General features: G+C 36.4%; 1 protein-coding gene across 1 annotated transcript in view; it reads right to left on the reverse strand.

Annotated features, from left to right (window-relative positions):
• ENPEP (glutamyl aminopeptidase) overlaps positions 1–18,962 on the reverse strand; it is an 80,024-nt gene extending 61,062 nt beyond the window's left edge. The window contains exons 1-3 of the mRNA XM_079154512.1: positions 18,029–18,962; positions 6,374–6,515; positions 4,194–4,325 (exon numbers count right to left, since the gene is read on the reverse strand). Of these exons, the coding sequence (XP_079010638.1) occupies positions 4,194–4,325; positions 6,374–6,515; positions 18,029–18,669 (915 nt within the window). The 5' untranslated portion in view covers positions 18,670–18,962. The remainder of the gene's footprint in view (positions 1–4,193; positions 4,326–6,373; positions 6,516–18,028) is intronic.
• Between the last annotated feature and the right edge of the window lie 246 nt (positions 18,963–19,208).

Raw genomic sequence — 19,208 nt, forward strand, 5'->3', positions numbered from 1 at the left:
CCTTACCCAATCAATAAAACCTGAAAAAGACCACAGGAGTAAAATTCTTGATAATAGATTTGTTTAAAAAAAAATCCTTCCATCAGTGACTGACCTTAATTGTTATAAGCTAAGTACTTATTCAAGTTACTCTATTTTTTTCAGGATTTAATCAAAATGTAATGAAACTAGTTTTTCAAAAAGAAAATAGGCAGAATCAAAAGTTTACTTTCAAAATCAATCTTTCTCATGAGCAACAAAGATATTTTCTATAGAAAGCATAGTTCCACAATACCTGCTATGCTCCCTTCAAACTACAATAGAAGGAATATAGACCTTTGTCAGAAGGGTTCACATACCTAAGCATAGTATAATCTAATTTTGAATAACAAGAGTTTAATATACAAGAACAATACTGTAAGAAGCTGTGTAGATAAGGATGGTGCTTTGATTCATATAATTTTTATTAAAAATGGTGATCATGCTGGGTGTGGTGGTACATGCCTGTAATAGTGGCTCTGGAGGCCAAGGTAGGAGGATCACAATTTAAAGTCAGCCTCCGCAACTTAGGGAGACCCTAAGCAAGTTAGTGAGATCCTATCTCTAAATAAAATATAAAAAAGGGCTGGGGATGTTGCTCGGTGGTTAAGTACCCCTGGGTTCAATCCCTGTACCAAATAAATAAAATAAAATAAAAATGGTGTACACAGCAATTATCCAGCTACATTTTTAACTTTTTAAAACTTATTTTTTAAACAGAAAATGTAATGTATGGACTTCAGGTCAAGATGATATAGTAAAAATTAATGCTTTGATGAACCCCCTCTGCTCCTAACATTCAGAAATGATTGATAAGGTATAAAAATGGGAACCTCACCAGACATATCAGGACTACAACAATGTGAACATCAGTATGGAGTCAATAAAGATACAAAGCAGTGGGCAGGAATGAAGTTATGAGTTTCTTAGGCTGTGGTTTTGGAATGAATTGATCAGTACCAAGTTCCTGGCAAAGGCAGGGGTGGGGCCAAGGTCATGTTTTAAGAATCATGTTTTTAAACTCTAATTACTATTTCTGATTGTTTTCTCATCACTTTTTGTCTTTTTTAAGATGATCATATCTTCTTGCATCTTTAAGCATACTAATTAATTAAAGGTTATAGGCTAATTATTATAGCTTTTTAAAAATTATCTTTTGTTTCTCCCATTACTGCAATTTACTTCTACTGTGTTTCTATTTGCCCCAGACTTTCTCTTTTATATTACTTGCTTTCATATACTTGTGTGTCTTAGGTTGTCTGTTCAGCTCTAAAAATGTAGGTCTATGAACCTGGTGTGGTTTCCTCTGATGTTACATTTCAGTAGATTTAAGTAGGTTGATTTTCCTGTAATTCTCTCTGAAGTGGGAAATAAGATTGGTAGTATTTTGTTCTGGGATGTCGACTATTAGATTTTAATTTAGAGCAAGTGGTAGAGAGCCAGGGGAGAATCTCCCAAAGGTCGAGGAAGAGGAATTTACTGTGAAGCACTAACATTCACACTATATACTTGGAACTTCTCCCTTGGAGTTTTGTTCAACTTTTGAAGGTCACAGTCCTACAGATTTTTGCAGGGGAGAAAATTCTGGTTGCCTGTCTTTGGTTAGAAGGGGTGGAAGACTGAAAATGTGTTTCAATGAGAGCACTTGCCTAGCATGCATGAGGCCCTGTTTTTGACCCCCAGCACTGAATAAAAAGGGGGGTGGTGATGGGGGTAGAAGAGAGGGCAAGGTTAAGGGCACCTACCAGACAAGGGGCACGTACTGACTTCAGTTCTACATTTTACTTTCTTGGAATTCTGACTAAGAGCATCTGGGAAGTTTCAAAAGGGAGTTTGGCTTCTGTTACTCTCTTATTAAATAAATGATCAGAAAGTAATATATTACGACCATATTATCGTTGTTCCCCATCCAAATGATGAAAAGCTTCACTGATTTAAGACAGAATGCTATGCTCTCACTTTTCATAGAATCGTTTAAGGAATATTTACTACTTACAGGACTTTTGGGGATCTTTTGCCAAATTGTATTTTCCATTATGTCACTCTAAATCCTTCATGCGAAATCCATCCTTAGAACCCAGCTAACTGAGTGGTACAGGTTCAAATGACCTATGAGATTGAAAGCTCAACTAGTAGAGCTACCTCACAAGGAAATGTCCTTGCTCAGAGTGATATTGGAAATTCAAGTTCAATGTCACTATTAGAAAATAACTTTAATCTGTAAGGCCCATAAATACTTTATGTAGTTAATTTTGTGTCCCAAACTGTACTGTAGATCTTTGAGAGCAGAGAGCATGTTGTATATTCTTTTGAACCCAGCCCATTATGTTTGGCATGGTGCAGTGACGCCTGCATGGTATGTGCAATATAAATGCTTTATTGATGATCTACTGTATTTTTTTCCAATACAGTGGAAATCATCATTACCCCTATGTACATATATGATTATAAAAAGGTGTGAATGAATCTACATCATTGACAACCACAGAAATGAAAAGTTGTACCCCATTTGTGTACAATGAATCAAAATGCAGTCCGTAAAAATAAAATTTAAAAAAAAGTAGAAATAGAAAGAAAAAAAAGAAAAGAACTTTAAGTATCATATCCTCTGCTGATTGGCTGATTGCATTGTTCTTATTCATAAAATTATGATTAGTAGAATTGTTCCCTTTTCTACTTTGGCTCCGTGTTTCTACCCAAAATAGAAAAACCTGCCTAGAAGTAATTGTAATTTTTAAAAAATTGGTATGGGAAACATCTGCACAGCATAAAAGGCAGCAATGCCATTGAATTGTGGGTTATGAGGAAAGCACCTTCAGACAAAATTACATGTTTTACATGTTTGCAATGAGACTGAAAGAAAAAAAAAGCTTGATGGATGTACTCAATTCTGTCTCTAACAAGAGGAGTGTATTGACTGCATTCAGTTCAATCTAGAAAAAAACAACTTCCTCTTTCTGATGCCAATTTTTTTTTCGTATCTAACATTATCTGATTGCCACTGGTAGTGCCCTTCACCATGACTGAAAGTCACATAAAAGCAACATATGTGGCCAGGAAAAAAACAAAGATGGTAAGTTATCATGATATGGAGCCCTTTTGAAAGGTCTTTGGATGTTCCCTGCTCACTATAATGTGGATACAGTATAGGTAGCGCTATTGGAAACCCAGGTTCACCATATGTCAATGTCCATCCTCCTAGCCCAAAATAAAGCTAAACTTCCCCAGTAGCTAATTTCATGGGAAATAAAGGACGTATCTCTTCTCTTCCAACAACTGGTGAAAAGGTAAGATACTTTCAGAACATCACATCTCAGAAGGCTCATCAGGGAAACAATGGAATTTGAGTCTCTGCCACTTGCCAGTCACATCATGAACAAATTATTTAAACTCATCAAGTCTCAGTTTTCCCATCTGTATAATGGGGGTAGTGAGTCCTTCCTTATTAAATAATACTGCAAATACTTTCGTAAGTTCATATACACATATAAAACAGATGGCACAAAGTTGGATTAACTTGCTTTATAGAGGAAGTAAGTGTTCAGAGCATAAGCAAAATGGGGGCCTCTAAAATGAAAAAAAATGGGTAAAAGTATTTGATTTTTTCAAAATGAAATTATTGAATTAAGTACCCACATTAAAAAAAATAAATTGTTTACATTTTCTCACACTTTGAAAAAGTGTGTTTGTAGCTTTGCTATCCTACTTTAAGTCACACATGTAGAAATGGCTCCATTTCTACATATAACTTCTCAGTGCTTGGTTACTTGAAAGACATTTGACTCTCTCCCATCTCTCTCTGCCTCTTTGGTGTCTCTCTTCCTGGGACCTCACCCAGTGGTACCCAGTCATTTTATTAAGTTGAATATGCCCAGATATTTAAATACATTCATGCTGGTGTACTTGGGATCCAGCTTTTGGTCCATTGTGAATTTTCCCTTAAAAAAATTCAAGGCCATGCATATTTGTGTCTCTCCTGTTTGTTTACTTTTGTCTGTGGCCTTTCAGCTAACATTTTTCTATATTACTTGATATATTTTCAAGCTAACAGACCCTGATGTCTGATGGGCTTTTCTGGTTTAGTATGCAGAAAACTAACAAACAACTATTCAAAAATATAGAAAAGTAATTACAAATTCACAGGTGGTATATATTTAAAATATAATGGAACTCACAGGTTTTCCACTCTTTGACATTTTCGTTATGGAGGTAAATTGATGTACAGCAAAGCACACCAGGTAAGTGCTCATGGGGACAGACTTCTGAAAAGTTGTTCTCATCCATTTATCATCTACTGACTCTTCTTTCTATAGAATACAAAGGACAATTTTTTTATTTATCAAGAGATCAATTTATCAAGACAAACAAATGGTGGCCCCAACTCTTCTCTCTAGTTGGAAGTCCTCTGTCAAAGCTCAGAAGTAAAAATTTTTGTGGTGATGTTGAAAAGACTTAAGGAAAATCCACAGTATTTTAAGTATCGTGAAAGAGTGACTGAATTATATGCAGTACTGGGTTTTTCAGGGAAAAATAAAATTTTGACTATGATGTCAATTGGATGTGAGTTTATCTTGCTACAGTAAACATACTTTCCTCACCATAATATTTTAGGGCATGCTGTGATCTGTTAATGAAGAATAGGCTAGTGTTTAACATTTTCAGGGAGAAAGAACTTAGTAAATATTTTCTGACTTGAGAGCATGCAGCAGAGGAAACCTTCTATCAGGAATAAAAGAACAGTGGCTTCTCTTTGCCACATCTAATCATCCACAGGGAAGACCCAAGGTAAGGCCACTTAAGGCAGTGCCTTGGTTACCATGGACAGAGAGAAGCATTCCAGAGCTTGACACGACTACTCATCTGTCTGGGGTATTTTTGTTTTGTTTTGTTTTGTTTTGTGTTTTCCCCACACCAGCTCTACTGTCCCTCCCTGTCAATCATGCATCCAAAACTTTCTCAATTCTTGGCACCATGTTTAAATGTTTCCACTTCCTCTTGTTGCTACTCTCTAAGTGGGAAACTTTAACAAGACATTAAATGAGGGAGGCTGAACTAAAATTGATACATGATTGATGTTATGTGTATGTCCTTATATAAAAGTGTTGGGGCTCCAGTTAGGTAGTTACTCCACAATGAAAGACAAATAGTATTAGTTTTGATCTTCTAATGACCTGAAAATTCTCCTTTTTCCAATCCTATTACCTGGATCCAGAAGAAGGTGCAGAAGTATGACTCTGTGAAATGGAAAATGTGAGCAGGTAATGTGGGGAGACCGGGAGCGAAACTGGTAAGGTTGCTTTCTTTCCCCACCTTCACTTCCTTCATTCATGCCCAGACATTCTGACGGCACTGTACCCTGAACCGATCTTCTGGGTCAATGTGACACACTTTAACTTTATTCTTTCCTCTTTCTTCTCCAACCAAAACTTAATTTCTCATGTGCCTGATACCAGAAGAAATCAAGTTTAGAAACTAATTTACACTGAGGCATGGTTGGATGACGAGAGTTTACATTTTAACCCTCTGACATTTTTGTTTTGTTTTTGCCTTTTCAAGGAATATTTTATTATCAAAAGAGAAGAATTTCAGTGTGACATTTCAAGCAGGGAATCAGAAAGATAGGATGTATAATTTCAGCTTCAATGTCCTTCTAGTAATAAATAAATGATAATTATACCTGAAGATGAGATCTACACTTTTACATGTCAAACATATAAAGTATGATGAACTTCAACTTAGAGGTAATGATGTTCTAGTTAACTACATTACCCATTATAGACATGAGGAAAAACAACAGAGGAAGAGTCTTCTGTTAATTAATGATTACACAGGCAGAAATTAGTGTAGCCTGTTATTTATTCAACATTTGACAAACACTTCCTGTGCTCCAGAAAAATCTATGAGCATGGTCTTCCCTGGAGTTGGCTTCTACAACACAGTACTTAAGGAAGTATTTTTCACAGTAGTTTTATCTATTTTTAAAAACTGAGTTCATATTCAGCTGAAAAGTAAAACTACTGAAAAGGCCCTGGAATATTCTAAGTCTGTAATTTCATTAGTTTGTAATGAATTCATCATGATTAGGGGATTTTGTGAGTTAAGGAAAGCTCCAGCCAATGGGTGTCTATTGTTTTCTGTCCTGCACAGAAACAACAAAGTGACTTTATTACTGGATTGCGACTTCTAGAACTCAAAGCAAAAGAGACTGTTAAAATGTAGTCTCAATCTTCTAAATAAACAATTAGTGTTCATTTAGTTCTAGAATTTAATGAGTTCTTTTCCATAGCAAATCAGGTATTTTAGCTGATATTATACACAGGCCATCTGCATAAACAGAACATTAGGAAATACTCACCTCCATGGGCATATTTGAAAGTGCACCATATTCTTTGAGGTGGATGATGGATATGGTGTAAGTTGCTTTTTTGTTGGGCTCATCAAAACATGGGAAGGATTTCCTGGCATCTGTTGGTTCATGGTCAGTGGCTGCTATGCTCCTTAGAAACAAACACACAGACAGAATGCATGCTGCCTCTTCTTACAGACCCTATGTTCCTATTCCTATACAAAAAAATGAACTAAGTGAGTATAACTATTACATTTCTTAACGCGAGGTTCCATCTAGGAAACTATCAAATAACCATCAAAGTCTGTCCTGGAATTTTTAGATTAGCAAATAAGTGAAAATCCTGGGACAAACAACTTTATATATTTTATTTGAATATTTACGCATTTTCATGCCATGATTACATATATGTTCCATAGCTAAAATAAAGTATAATTATGAATTATGACTCTCTCTACTCCAAAGTCATTGAACAACAAGGAGATAAACACAAAGCTAAACTCAAAGGCTTATTTCTAGCTCTGAGCAGCTGTGTTCTGTCAAAGAACAGAGGGGTATCTTCCAGCATCTCTAACTCCTGTCCCAAAAGGCACATTCTCTGGTATTTACGTTACACAACAGACAGAACTCCAGTTTCATTTTCATGCAGAGGCAGTACTGAGCAATCCTCCAGGTAAAGTAAACTTTGGTCTGGTTTAAAACAAATCCACCTTTGGGGGCCGGGGATATAGCTTAGTGGTAGATAGGTGCTTAGTATGAGTAAGGCTGTGAGTTCAATCTCCAGCAAATTTTTTTTTTTTAATTTTAAAAGCCCACTTTTGAAAAGAGATAGCAGCATTCTCTTGTGACTCTAGGCATTTACTTGTGTTCACTAAAATGTCAATGTTTAATATTTCTAGAATTTCAAAATGAAAATATTTTTGCTGAATAATTTTTGTCAAAAATCAGTTAAACATACATTTTGTACATGTAAACATATTACAGTTAGACAACAGTGTTGTATATTTACTCATTGGAAAACTAAACAAAGTAAAAAGTATAAAAGAAAGGAAAAGTAAAATAATGTTGATTTATATTCATTAAGAATTTGTGAAAGGAAAAGATTTTGTTCTTCAAGATTCCAGAATCTATAGAAGGCCAATCATGAAGAAAATCAAGCTAAGTTATCATTCATTTGTTCCACAAATAGGTATTGTCCCTACATATACACACAGTCATTATTCTAGGTGCTGAGGAAACAACAAAGACTATGTAGATAAGGTACCTTATATCTCATGAGATAATAAACACCCAAGTAAGTCAGTAATTTAGAAGAGCAATGAGAGTTATACAGAAATAAACCAGGAGAGATGGCAGAGAGGAAAAGTGATGAGAAACTTCAGGTAGGATAATCACAGGTGAGCTCTCACAAAAAATCAGGCAAATGAAAAGAAAGGAAAATGTATTCTAGTTCAGTGAACAGCAAGTGTAAAGTCCCTGCAGTAAAAAAGAGCTTGGTATAGTTGAGGAACTGAAAGGTAGTCATCTGAAACCCAGTAAACCAGATAATTAGGATGAAAGAAGAATCTGGTGCAGTCATATGAGGAGAATAGGCCATGGGAACAGTCTGCATTTAATTGTGGTTCAAGGATTTATTACATACACTAATTTAACTAAAAAGTAATATGCTATGGGTCAATATCCATCAAGGAGAAATTATAACATTTTAAGATTTGGGTTTTTTTTTTCCAAAAACCATCTGGATATAAAAAATTACTTGTTAAAAACTTGACCAAGAAAACTAATCTGTACTAAAAATAAATAAGTAAAATCAGAAAACTGGCCATCAGTGTTGACTGAAAGAAGGGACATTTTCAGATGGCTGAACAACTTTGTTTTCATTATAGAGATATGGGTAATAAAGATGGACATATTTGTCAATTTGAATTGTGATCACTAGATTTACACATGTCAATGCATATAAATTTTATATAAAAAAGTGTAATAAATGTTGAATATTATGAAGGATGTTTGTATTTTTGCAATGGTATGTGTTAGCAATTTGGAAACACCCTTATTCATTTTCTAAGCTTGGAAAATGAAAAAAAAAAGTAGAGGATAATGATAGGTAGATTCTTCACTGTTGGGTAAAGGAGTTATATACTTGTAGAGGGAAGACTAAAATGCATTCTGTTGTACTGAATTGTAATTACATGTTTCATTGTGAATTCAGTGACTTTAAATACAGGTAGAAAAAGCAGATGATATAGAAATACACATACATATATTTCCTTGCTCTATCTGCTGAACAAGACTAGAAGCAATGACAAGCTATGAGCACAGTTAATTCCCAGATGATTTTAAAATATCATTGTCTACTGAAAGAAACCAGGACTCCTTGGAGAAATGGTTTATTCTGGGGCTGGGTCAGGAAAATTCCAAGATGATCTTGGAATATCTTACTGTGCCAAAAAGTCAGGAAGCATTCAAAGAATCATATGGGAATAAGTTGAAAGGACACAAGAGCCTGCTTGACGTGAGCACCACTGGACAAACTTGGGGGAACTGGAACATCAAAATAAATAATGGAATTATAGACCTTAAATAAAATACAAATCCATGAATCCTAACTCTGATTTTTAAAACAAATAAATAAATAGGGGAGGAGGGAAAGTTCTTTCTTAGCTTACAAACCAATAATTTTAGTATGAATAATGGGCTTTCAAAATCATCAGTGGTAAATTTCATCTCACTCCAGGCAGAACGGCAGTCATCAAGAATACAAACAAGAATAAAATGTTGGTAAGGATATGGAGAAAAAGGAACACTTTTACACTGTTTAGGGATTGTAAATTAGTACAACCGCTATGGAAATCAGCATGGAAGTTCAAAAGATAAGGCATGGAACCACCATATGACACAGCTATACCACTCCTTGGTATTTACCCTGAAGAAGTAAAGTCATCATACTATAGTGACAATGCATACCATGTTTATAGTAGAACAATTCACAATAGCTAAACTATGGAACCAGTCTAGGTGTCCATCAATGGATGAATGAATAAAGAAAATGTGATATATATACAAAATGGAGTTTTATTCAGCCATAATGAAAAATGAAATTATGTAATTTGTAGTGAAATAAGCCAGACTCAGAAGGTCAAGGATTATATGCTTTCTTTCATATGTGGAAACTGGAGAGGAAAAAGAAAAAGAAAGGAAGATCAGTAAAGGGACGTGGGGTTAAGGAAGGATAGGGGAAATACTGGGGAATGATACTAGCCAAATTATATTGTTATATTGTGTGCATGTACAGATATGTAACAACAAATTCCACCATTATGTACAACTACAATGCACCAGTAAACACACATACACACACACACACACACACATACACACACACACACACACACTCACACCTACATACACACAGAAGACAAAGAAGACAGAAAAAGAAGGAGGAGGAGGAGAAGGAGAGGAAGAGGAGGAGGAAGAGAAAGAAGAAGAAATAATCATTAGTGGAAGTCCAAACAAGTGGGTAAACATTTGATGAGGGATATTTGCATAGTTTCAAAGAATCTTCAGAAAATTACTTATTGAAGAGAAACTGTCACTTTACAACAGAAAAACCCGTCAGATTCTACCTCGAGCAAGTGATTAAAGGTAGCATCACTAATAACAGTACAAACCAACAGGATGCGTCTCCTGATGCGATTTCCTGAGAGGAATACAGTGTCGCTTCGGTGATATTTCTGATGTGCTTAACTGGCATTTTGAAATTATAAGAGTTGGACAATCTAAAATTGAGGTGCATTCTCAAAACAATGTCTATACTCTTCAAAAATATTGACAGTGAGAAAGATAAAGAAGGACTAAGGGACTATCCTGGTTTCAAGGAGTACAAACAGGCATGATGCTAAATGCAATGCATGAGTCAAGGCTGGATCCTGGACCAGAAAAAAAAAAAATCAATAGGAACATAATTGGGTTAATTGAGGAAATTTGATTATGGGTCATGGATTAGATCATTGTATTGTATCAATGTTAAATTTCCTGATTTTGACAACTGTACTATGATTATGTTAGAGGATGTCACTGTGCTTAAGAAATACACCGTATATTAAGAGGTAAAGGGAAACAGCTTTCAATGTAGTCTCCAAAGGTTAGGGGTGGGGAGCCAGAGAGAGAGAGAGAGAGGAGAAAAGGAAGGAAGGAAGGGAAGGAACAAAGAAAGGAAAGTGGAGGAGGAAGGGGAGATGGAAAGAGAAAGAGAAGAAAAGGATAAAATGTAAATGATTGCTGAATCTGGGTAAATTATTTCTAGGAGTTTATATACTGATCTTATAAGTTTTTGGTCAGTTTGAAACTATTTCAAAATAAAAGTTAAAAAAAAGTCTTGACTAAGGATTTATTCTGCAGTAGAATAATTACTGATAAGTTGTGTGGTGTTAACAGTTTAGTAAACTGTTCCTAACACCTTATAGATTATATATATATATATATATATATATATTTTTTTTTTTTTTTTTTTTTTTTTGCAAATACCTCAGAATATAAGCTTGAACATTTTACTAGAGTGTTAAGTTTTATAAAATGATACACCAAGGTCCAACCCTATGATAAGTCAGTTGTCTTTTTCTTCTGAATTCTTCTGGCCTCTGATTTTTTTTTCTAGAAGCAGATGAAAAGGAAAAGTCACTCCCTGCAAAAATGCTTCAGCTTAGTCGCACCTTAGAAATAAGCCAGCTAACTAACTTGGAAAAGGGTGGAAACTTCACGTGGGATTGAAGGTAAGGAGCAGGTGGATCATTTTCCAAACAATAGCCATTGTGCAGATTTCTAAATACTCTCTTTTGCCCTCTGCTAGATGCTAGATAAACTCCTAAGAACCCAGAAGAGAGAGAGCTCCTCAGTCCTTTACTGTTCTCTCTTTAAAAGAGGTTCTACTTGATTGTAGGCAAAAACTGCCTTCTGCGATTGGAGTATTCCTGAGCTTGCTCATGGACCTGGGACAGAACCTGCTGAAGACAGCTCTGTGTGGTATGTTGACTCATCTTGGAGGCCTTCACAGCAAATCACAGCAAGTCCAACTCCTTAACAGTGACCTGGATTGACATTGGTGCAAGCAAAGTGACATTCATCAACCAGCAGGGCTGCAAAATGTGTATTTTTTTCCTTTGTTAAAATGCAGGACCAGGTGATTTGAGGGTAAAGCCCTCAAGCTTAGGGGGATGTAGGGGGGAAGATCATAGGTAGTAATATATTTTAAACTCCCTTGAAATTTATATGATAGGTTTAGGACGTACCTCATTGTATTTCCTATAAATCTATAAAGCTAACTATGCTTTCTGATATAGCACTTTATACAATCTAAAGTATTTACAATACATTCATTTGAGTAGAATATGTATTAGAACAAATTACTTTGTATGTAAATACTATAGGTAATGAAACCATTTTTAAAAATGGTAATGTTATTTTTCTCATGGATGACTGAATAACTCGAAATCCTTTGTTTAATATAGTCAAAGTTAATAAACATAACTAAATTTTAAAAAATATTACGCAAACTTGAAAACAAGGTATAAGAGATAGCAATATAAAGCAATTTTAGATCACAACTTCTCTGAGGAGGTTTTATTCGGTGATTAAAATTTCTTCTTTTTAAAAATCTAATGAACTGTGTTGCAAATTAATGGAAAAACCTGACAAATAGCACAATACATTTGGAAGTGACTCTTGGATATGTCCTGAAAGCTATCATGCCAGGTCAATGTGTTGAGGTTAAACCCTTCTCCATAAGGGCCTCTCTGTACCACATTAATAAGTCTAGACCACATTAATAAGTCTAGATTATTAATTAATAATGTGCTAGACCTAGCACATTAAAAAAAAATTCCTTGTAGTTTATTAATTCATCCAAGGGAAGAACATCCCTCTGACTTCTCAAAGCACATTCGATCTCTGTGACTCTGGAGAAAGCTGAGGGAGGAGACACAAGTCACAGCTCAGTTCTCTCTGAATCAACTTTAAAAAACAAAAACTACCTGATCATTTCATAAATCATCTGGCATAACACTTTTACCAATGAAGACTCTCAGGCTATGTCCAGCAGCTTCATAACTTGAACCAGCAAAATAAATTGCAAAGTCCAGGTGAAATCCTTAAGCAAAGGGTTTCTGACACCAAATGTCTATGCAGACTAAGTGGAGCGTTCCAGAATTGCGTAGGGGCGCTCATCAGTCAGTGCAGACGGCTCGTCTAGATTTTAGACCTCAGTGTAGTTTTATGGTGGTCTGAATAAACCAGCTAATAATTTAATTTTCAATTTCTTGGTTTTCTATGCAGAAGATATTCAAAGTCAAGTAAAATTTTGTTTCCTCATTTCCAAAATAAAGGAAATTACTAGGCCTCCTGAAAGAAGTAAACAAAACTTCCCTCCAAATCTTATTGTTTATTGATAATGGGCATATTGATAGCTTGACATCAGTCTAAGAATATCATAATAAGCTGAGAACAACTAAAATTTCAAGATCAAAACTACACACGTTTAAGTATATACCTCTGTGCATATGAGAATATACCACACACCACACACACTTTACTATAAGCATCTCACTGATGTTTCCACTCAGTGCCTAAATCTCATTACAAACTTCAGCCTTTTGCTTCAGACATATTTATCCAAATGCCAGCTAGTCATTCCTTCTCAGATGTCTGACAGGCCCCCAACAGGCCTAACACTGAACTTGACCTTCCTTCCTAAACCAGTTCTTTCTTTTCCATTTGAAATATCAACTAAAGGCAAGATCTGTCACTCAGATCATATACCTCCAGCATCCTAGATCTATAACATTAGCCCTTCTCCACAGACAATTGATCTGGGAATCTTGACTACTTTTCCCTCTGTCCTCCTTTCTCTATCCTAAAACCATTATCTGATTGATCCTCATCTATTTACAGTATCTCCCATATATTTAGATGTTGATTTATCTTTTTCCTCCACCATCTACATCCAAAGAGTTACTAGTTAATTCTTCCTTCACAATTCCAATCATAGCTAGCCTTCTTTTTCTTCTATATAGGTTTCCCATAGTTATCTCTAGCTAGCCTCTTAAAATGAAAAAAACACAAAGTAATTTTCTTACCCCCTTGATGAGTTTCTGACTTGGCATCCTTCGTTTTCAGCTGCTTTTATCTTCTCCTCTACTTCTGCCTATTAAAATCCCATTCTATCAAAACTCAGTTGAAATCTGCCCAGTGTTATGAAGGATACCTTGAAAACCCAAACTAGAGATGACCTGCTCCTCTTTTAAGTTCTCCTTGGACTTTCTGTCAATTCTAATGATTCTCAGTCATAAAAGTATGAAGACTTCATTCCAAAGTCAAAAAATGATTTGACAAACTGCTCTTCCATTCCAAGGGGTGGAGAGAAAAGGAACTAAGGGTGCTGTTCCACCCTGACTAAGTGAAGAAATGTCACTGGTGAAAGCTGAACTCATTAATGGGAAAGCGTGTGTGGCTTTGCAGCATCTCCCAGCATGTGTGGGGAACATCAGTCATGTGGGGGCCTGTAAGAAAATGTTCTGGTGTAGTCATTCAATAATGTTTCAGCATTTGCTGTGTGCTAGGTAGGAAATAGGAGAACCACAGCTTCTTCTCAGGAATCCCCCAGAAGATTCCACAGTCCCAGTGGGAGAACTGTGTATGGGGCAGTCTGTCAAAGATTCATAAAGACATCATCAGATAAAAGTTTCTGAAAAGTTCCATGATTAAAAAACAAACCAAATTGTGCATGTAGTATTATTGCTTTGGTTGATTTGGCCACAGAATCCCTCCCTTGATTCTTTTCTGGTAATATCTACTAAGATTCCTTACAACTAGAACGCTATAGAATGTACCTGGGAAATGCTGTGAAGAGTAATACAAATGCTGAGAAGGAAATGCTGAGCATTTGGAAGAAGGCATACTTTGGAGATTTAAGCAGAGGGAAACTTTTTGAGAAGAAAACAACAGGAAATCCTATATAACACAGTGAGTGAAAGTGGGAGGAAAAGAATGTGGTGAGGGAAACATTCCAAAGGTTACATTTCTTTTAAGTGGTATTTCTCAGACTCTTAAGTAATAGAGAGTTGGAAGAAGTGGGTCAGAAAGGAAAAGTGACTCCATGTTTCTCATCCTCTGTCATATACGATAAGTCTGTCCCCAGCAAGACAATGTGGATATTATTACAAAGGAATTCTAAAGTGGCTCCACCTTTTGTTCCCACCTCTCAATCTTGAGAAAAAGAATCTTGGATTGTTGTCTCCTCTTCGTGAAATTCCTGGTTGTGTTTGCAAAAATAAAGTAATTTTGGTTAGCACTGAATGCAATCATGCTTAGTTTGCATTGAGATTGTCACATTGATATTCCAAACTGGTACTCAACCCCAGAATTAAATTTTATGTTAAGGTAGAAAGGTCAGAAAATAGAATTTGGTAATGAAATCATATGTCAAAGGGATATCTGTACCTCTGTATTCATGGAAGCTCTAGTCACAATAGCCAAAACATGGAATCCACCTATGTGTCCATCAACTGATGAATGGATAAAGAAAACATGATATACACACATAAGGGAATATTATTCACCCACAAAAGGATGAAATCCTGTCATTTGTGGCAATATTAATGCAACCAAGGACATTATGTTAAGTAATAGGCACAGAAAAGCAAATATAGTAGGATCTCATTCATATGTGCAATTCTAAAAAACTTCTCAGAGAAGTTGAGGGTAGAATGGTGGTTACCAGAGGCTGGCGACGGTACTAGAAGGAGCTGGGATGCAGGAAAACTGGTCATGGGTACTAAGTTAGATAGGAGCAAGAAGTTTCAGTACACTACTGCACAGTATGGTAACTACAGATTATGTATAGCACAGTTCATAAAAGCTATAAGAAAGAATTTTGAATGTTTCCACAACAATAAAATGATTAATGGTTAAGAAGACAGATTGCTCACCCTTATGGGAACATTACACAATGCATACAAGTATCAAAAACACACCATGAATATGTCCAATTTTTATGTACCAAATAAATAAGAAAATATACTTTGCATATTTAAAATGAATCAGATTGATGATATTTAAAATTGTATGAGACAATACATCATATAAGACAAAACTCACTGTACAGCATGAAAGAATGGTGCTGCCCTGTGACCTTACCTCCGTAGCCCTGATATGGCTCAGTGGATGAGAACCCCTAGGGACTGCATTGTCAAAATGTTACTCACAGGCTTGAAAAAACAAAACAAAACATAATGCACTTTTCTCATGTGCCTGAAATATTTCATCATAAGAAAAACAAAAAGTATTTCATTTAGCCTAAATGAGGTTATTGAGTAGATGCCAGAACGCCTCCAAAGCTGTATGTGCAATACAGTACTGGCAGCAACTGCTACCAACGAAAACAGGCAAACTCCAAGCCTCAAGATTCCAAGCCTCAGGGAGAACCTGGCCGAGCACTGGCCATTTACTATTTGCCAACCCAAAATTAAGTCAGCTGGGTTTCAGAGTGACAGCTCTCAGGTACATATATTGTGGTAAAATTAACTGGTACAGAAAAATTACCCAAAGAGACAGAGTGAAGGTCATATATGAGTATAAAATGCTTTTTTAAACTTACAAATTATGTGACAGAGATTTATTAATGGAAACTCATTCCATGTTTTTGGGTCTTTCTTTATGAAATTTTATCTTATTTGTTCTATAAATATTTTGATGACTTCCCTCAGACAAAATTTCTATAATCTTTACAACCTAAAAAGCAGTTTAAAAAGTTTAGTGATAATGATTTAAAAGTTTTGACTCATTTTCACTTTACACTAATGAAGTTTTACAATCTCTTTTAGGCTTTTCTTCTATGAAATTGGCAAACATTTAAAAACCATCACATTATTGGTGAGGTTCAGAGAAACAGGCCCTTCCACATATTATTAATGGAAATGTAATTTGGAACATACTTTTTGAAAGTCAGTTTGGGGACATATATGTACACATGTTCTTGCATGTACATATATACATATATACAATATATGTATATATACATGTATACATATATACAATATATGTATATATATACCTATACATATGCAGTCATAAGTATATAATTTTGGCCAATTTCTGAGGAATTTTAATAGAAACATTGGAAAATGTTTATAAATAATTTACTAAACTATTCATTGTATTAAGTAGGAGCAATTTACCCACATTTAGTAGAAATTAGAGAAAAATTACACTAGTATTATACAATGGCCTACCAAATATCCCATCTGAAGGTGAATACAAATGACATATTGAAGTGTTGACATATTGAAAAATTATATTACATAATACTACCATGCAACACAATAACACCATGTTTATCTGTGTCCAGAAAAAGTACTCAGAGTATCCGCCTAAATATTAACAATGGCTATACTTGGGTGATGGATTTACAGGGGAATTTTTTTCGTATAATTTTCTCTATATCACAAGTTCTCTGCAATGCATTTGTATTATTTATCTAATGAATAAACTAAATATCTCAAGTTTCTTGACATATTTGTACCCTTTGGCCTACTAATTTTATTTTTAGGATAATATCCTAACCTAAGGAAATAAACAGATATACACAGAAAAATGTATTTACACCTATGTCCATTTCTGACTTGTTTGTAATAATAAAGCACTAGAAGCAACTCAAATACTCAACATCAGGGAATTAGGGACAAATTTCTGTGCCTTCTTACAACAGGATATTACACAATCTTTAAAATCAGAAGCTTGTAAATTTTAAGAAGAGAAGCCAGGCCAGTGGTAATGCCTATAATCCGGGCCTCTGGGGAGAGTGAGGCAGAAGGACCGCAAATTCAAAGTCTGCCTTAGCAAAAGTGAGGCCCTCAGCAACTTAGCAACGATCCTGTCTCAAAATCAAAAATAAGACAGGCTGGGGATGTTACTCAGTGGTTAAGCACCCCTGGGTTCAATCTCTGGTACCAAAAATAAATAGATAGATAAATAAATAAATAAATAAATAGATAAATCAATCACAATTCTGGTCATAGGACTCAAGAAAGACATGGTCCTTCCTTCCTTCCTTCCTTCCTTCCTTTCTTCCTTCTTTCCTTCCTTCCTTCCTTCCTAGATGAAGCTATAAAAACTGTGGATTTCATACAAGTTTTCCATGTCTCTCTTTAATAAAATGGACAAAATAATCATTTACTGATTTCTCACTTAAATTTAGTGTAATATCCCTTTAAAAGCTCAGTATAAAATCACTGTCCTACAGCTCAAGAATATCACTAGTGAAATTTACTGAACTCATGTACTTTAAAATCCGAAAGTAGTCTGTGTAAATAAAAAGGAGAGGATGCAATATGTTATGGTTTCTCCTGGTGAATGAAGGACTGTTCCCCCCCCCCCCCCCCACCCCAGGCATTTCATTCACTACTATTAAATTTTATGATAGGTTTTTAAAATATAGCAGGGCAAGACTTTTTGCTTCTCTGAGTAAGAGGAAGAACTGCAGAATTGAAACCAACGGCAGATAAAGATCAGGATAATAAAATAATTAAAAAGTGGAAAGCGAAAAAGTAAAGGAAAATAAACAGAAAGGAGATATGCGGGCTTAGGGGAAGTAAATGGAAACATAATATTTACTTGACTTGCCCGTTCTCTGTGTAAGTGGTTTTGTAAAATCCCACCAGGGAGCCGTTCAGCCAGCCAGCGAACTCCAAAGTCAGGAGGTAGAGACCACTGTCGCCGACGGGGGCCAGGCCTTCCTCGGCCTCCACCACCACATACTCTTGCTTTTTGTACTCGAAGCACCTCCTGACCTGCACCTGCTCCCCCGAGGGCTTCCTGAGCTCCGGGAGCCGGGTGATCCAGGTCTCCCGCAGGTGCAGCCACAGGTGACGCGTGGACACGCTCACGTTGATGGAGATGTTCACTCTGCCGGTATATGTGTCCTCATCCAGCATGGGCTTCACCTCCAGGTCGTAGTGTACGGGGTTGATGGTGTCCGGCAGTCTGAAATGTTTCCAATCTCCACTTTCATCTTCACTGGCAGGACAGACGCCCTGGTCCTGGGGAGGAAGGTCTGAAGGGCCAGCGGGGGGAGGAACGTAGGATGGAGCAGGAGCTGTGCCCTGCCCGGTGTCGTCGGTGGAATCACACGATCTGGTCAAGCCCACGGAAAGTCCTACTATTAATCCCACGCCCACCACCACTGCACAGATAATGGCCACATGTTTGGTTTGAATGCAGTATCTCTTAGAGCTCTCTTCCTCCTCAAAGTTCATTTTTCTTTCCGAAGTCAAATGTTACACATAAAAGGATGTTAAATTTAACTAACGTCAGCTGACTTCCTTTTAAAATTGGAAGGAGTCCTCTGGTTTGGCAGCCTGTTTTCGCTTTTCCCACACCTCTCCCTCCGGCTTCTTGCGTCTTTTCCACTCCCTTCAAGTTCCCACCAGCCACTCAAGGATGAATGCGGAAATGAGGGGGGGTGGGATGGAGACTCCAGAAGAGGAGCTGAATTGGAGAAAGAGGACTGACAACACCGCCACAGCTCCCCTTATAAGCATCGCATCCGCACCCCTACCCCTCCTGCACTGGAGCAAGTTAAATATAAAACAGGACTTAGCTTATCAGCCAACAGGAGGATGATTTTTTTCCCCCAAAGCTGGGTCAGCAGCTTTCAGAGAAAGCGTTTGAGTAAAAGGTGTGCTTACGAGAGAGAGAAAAACTCAACCTTTGCCACTAGGTCTTCGGCTTCTTCCTGTTGTGTTCACATTCTCTCTCTCTCTCTCTCTCTCTCTCTCTCTCTCTCTCTCTCTCT

This window comes from Sciurus vulgaris (assembly GCF_902686455.1).
Source record: "Sciurus vulgaris genome assembly, chromosome: 9".
Classification (NCBI taxonomy): domain Eukaryota; kingdom Metazoa; phylum Chordata; class Mammalia; order Rodentia; family Sciuridae; genus Sciurus; species Sciurus vulgaris.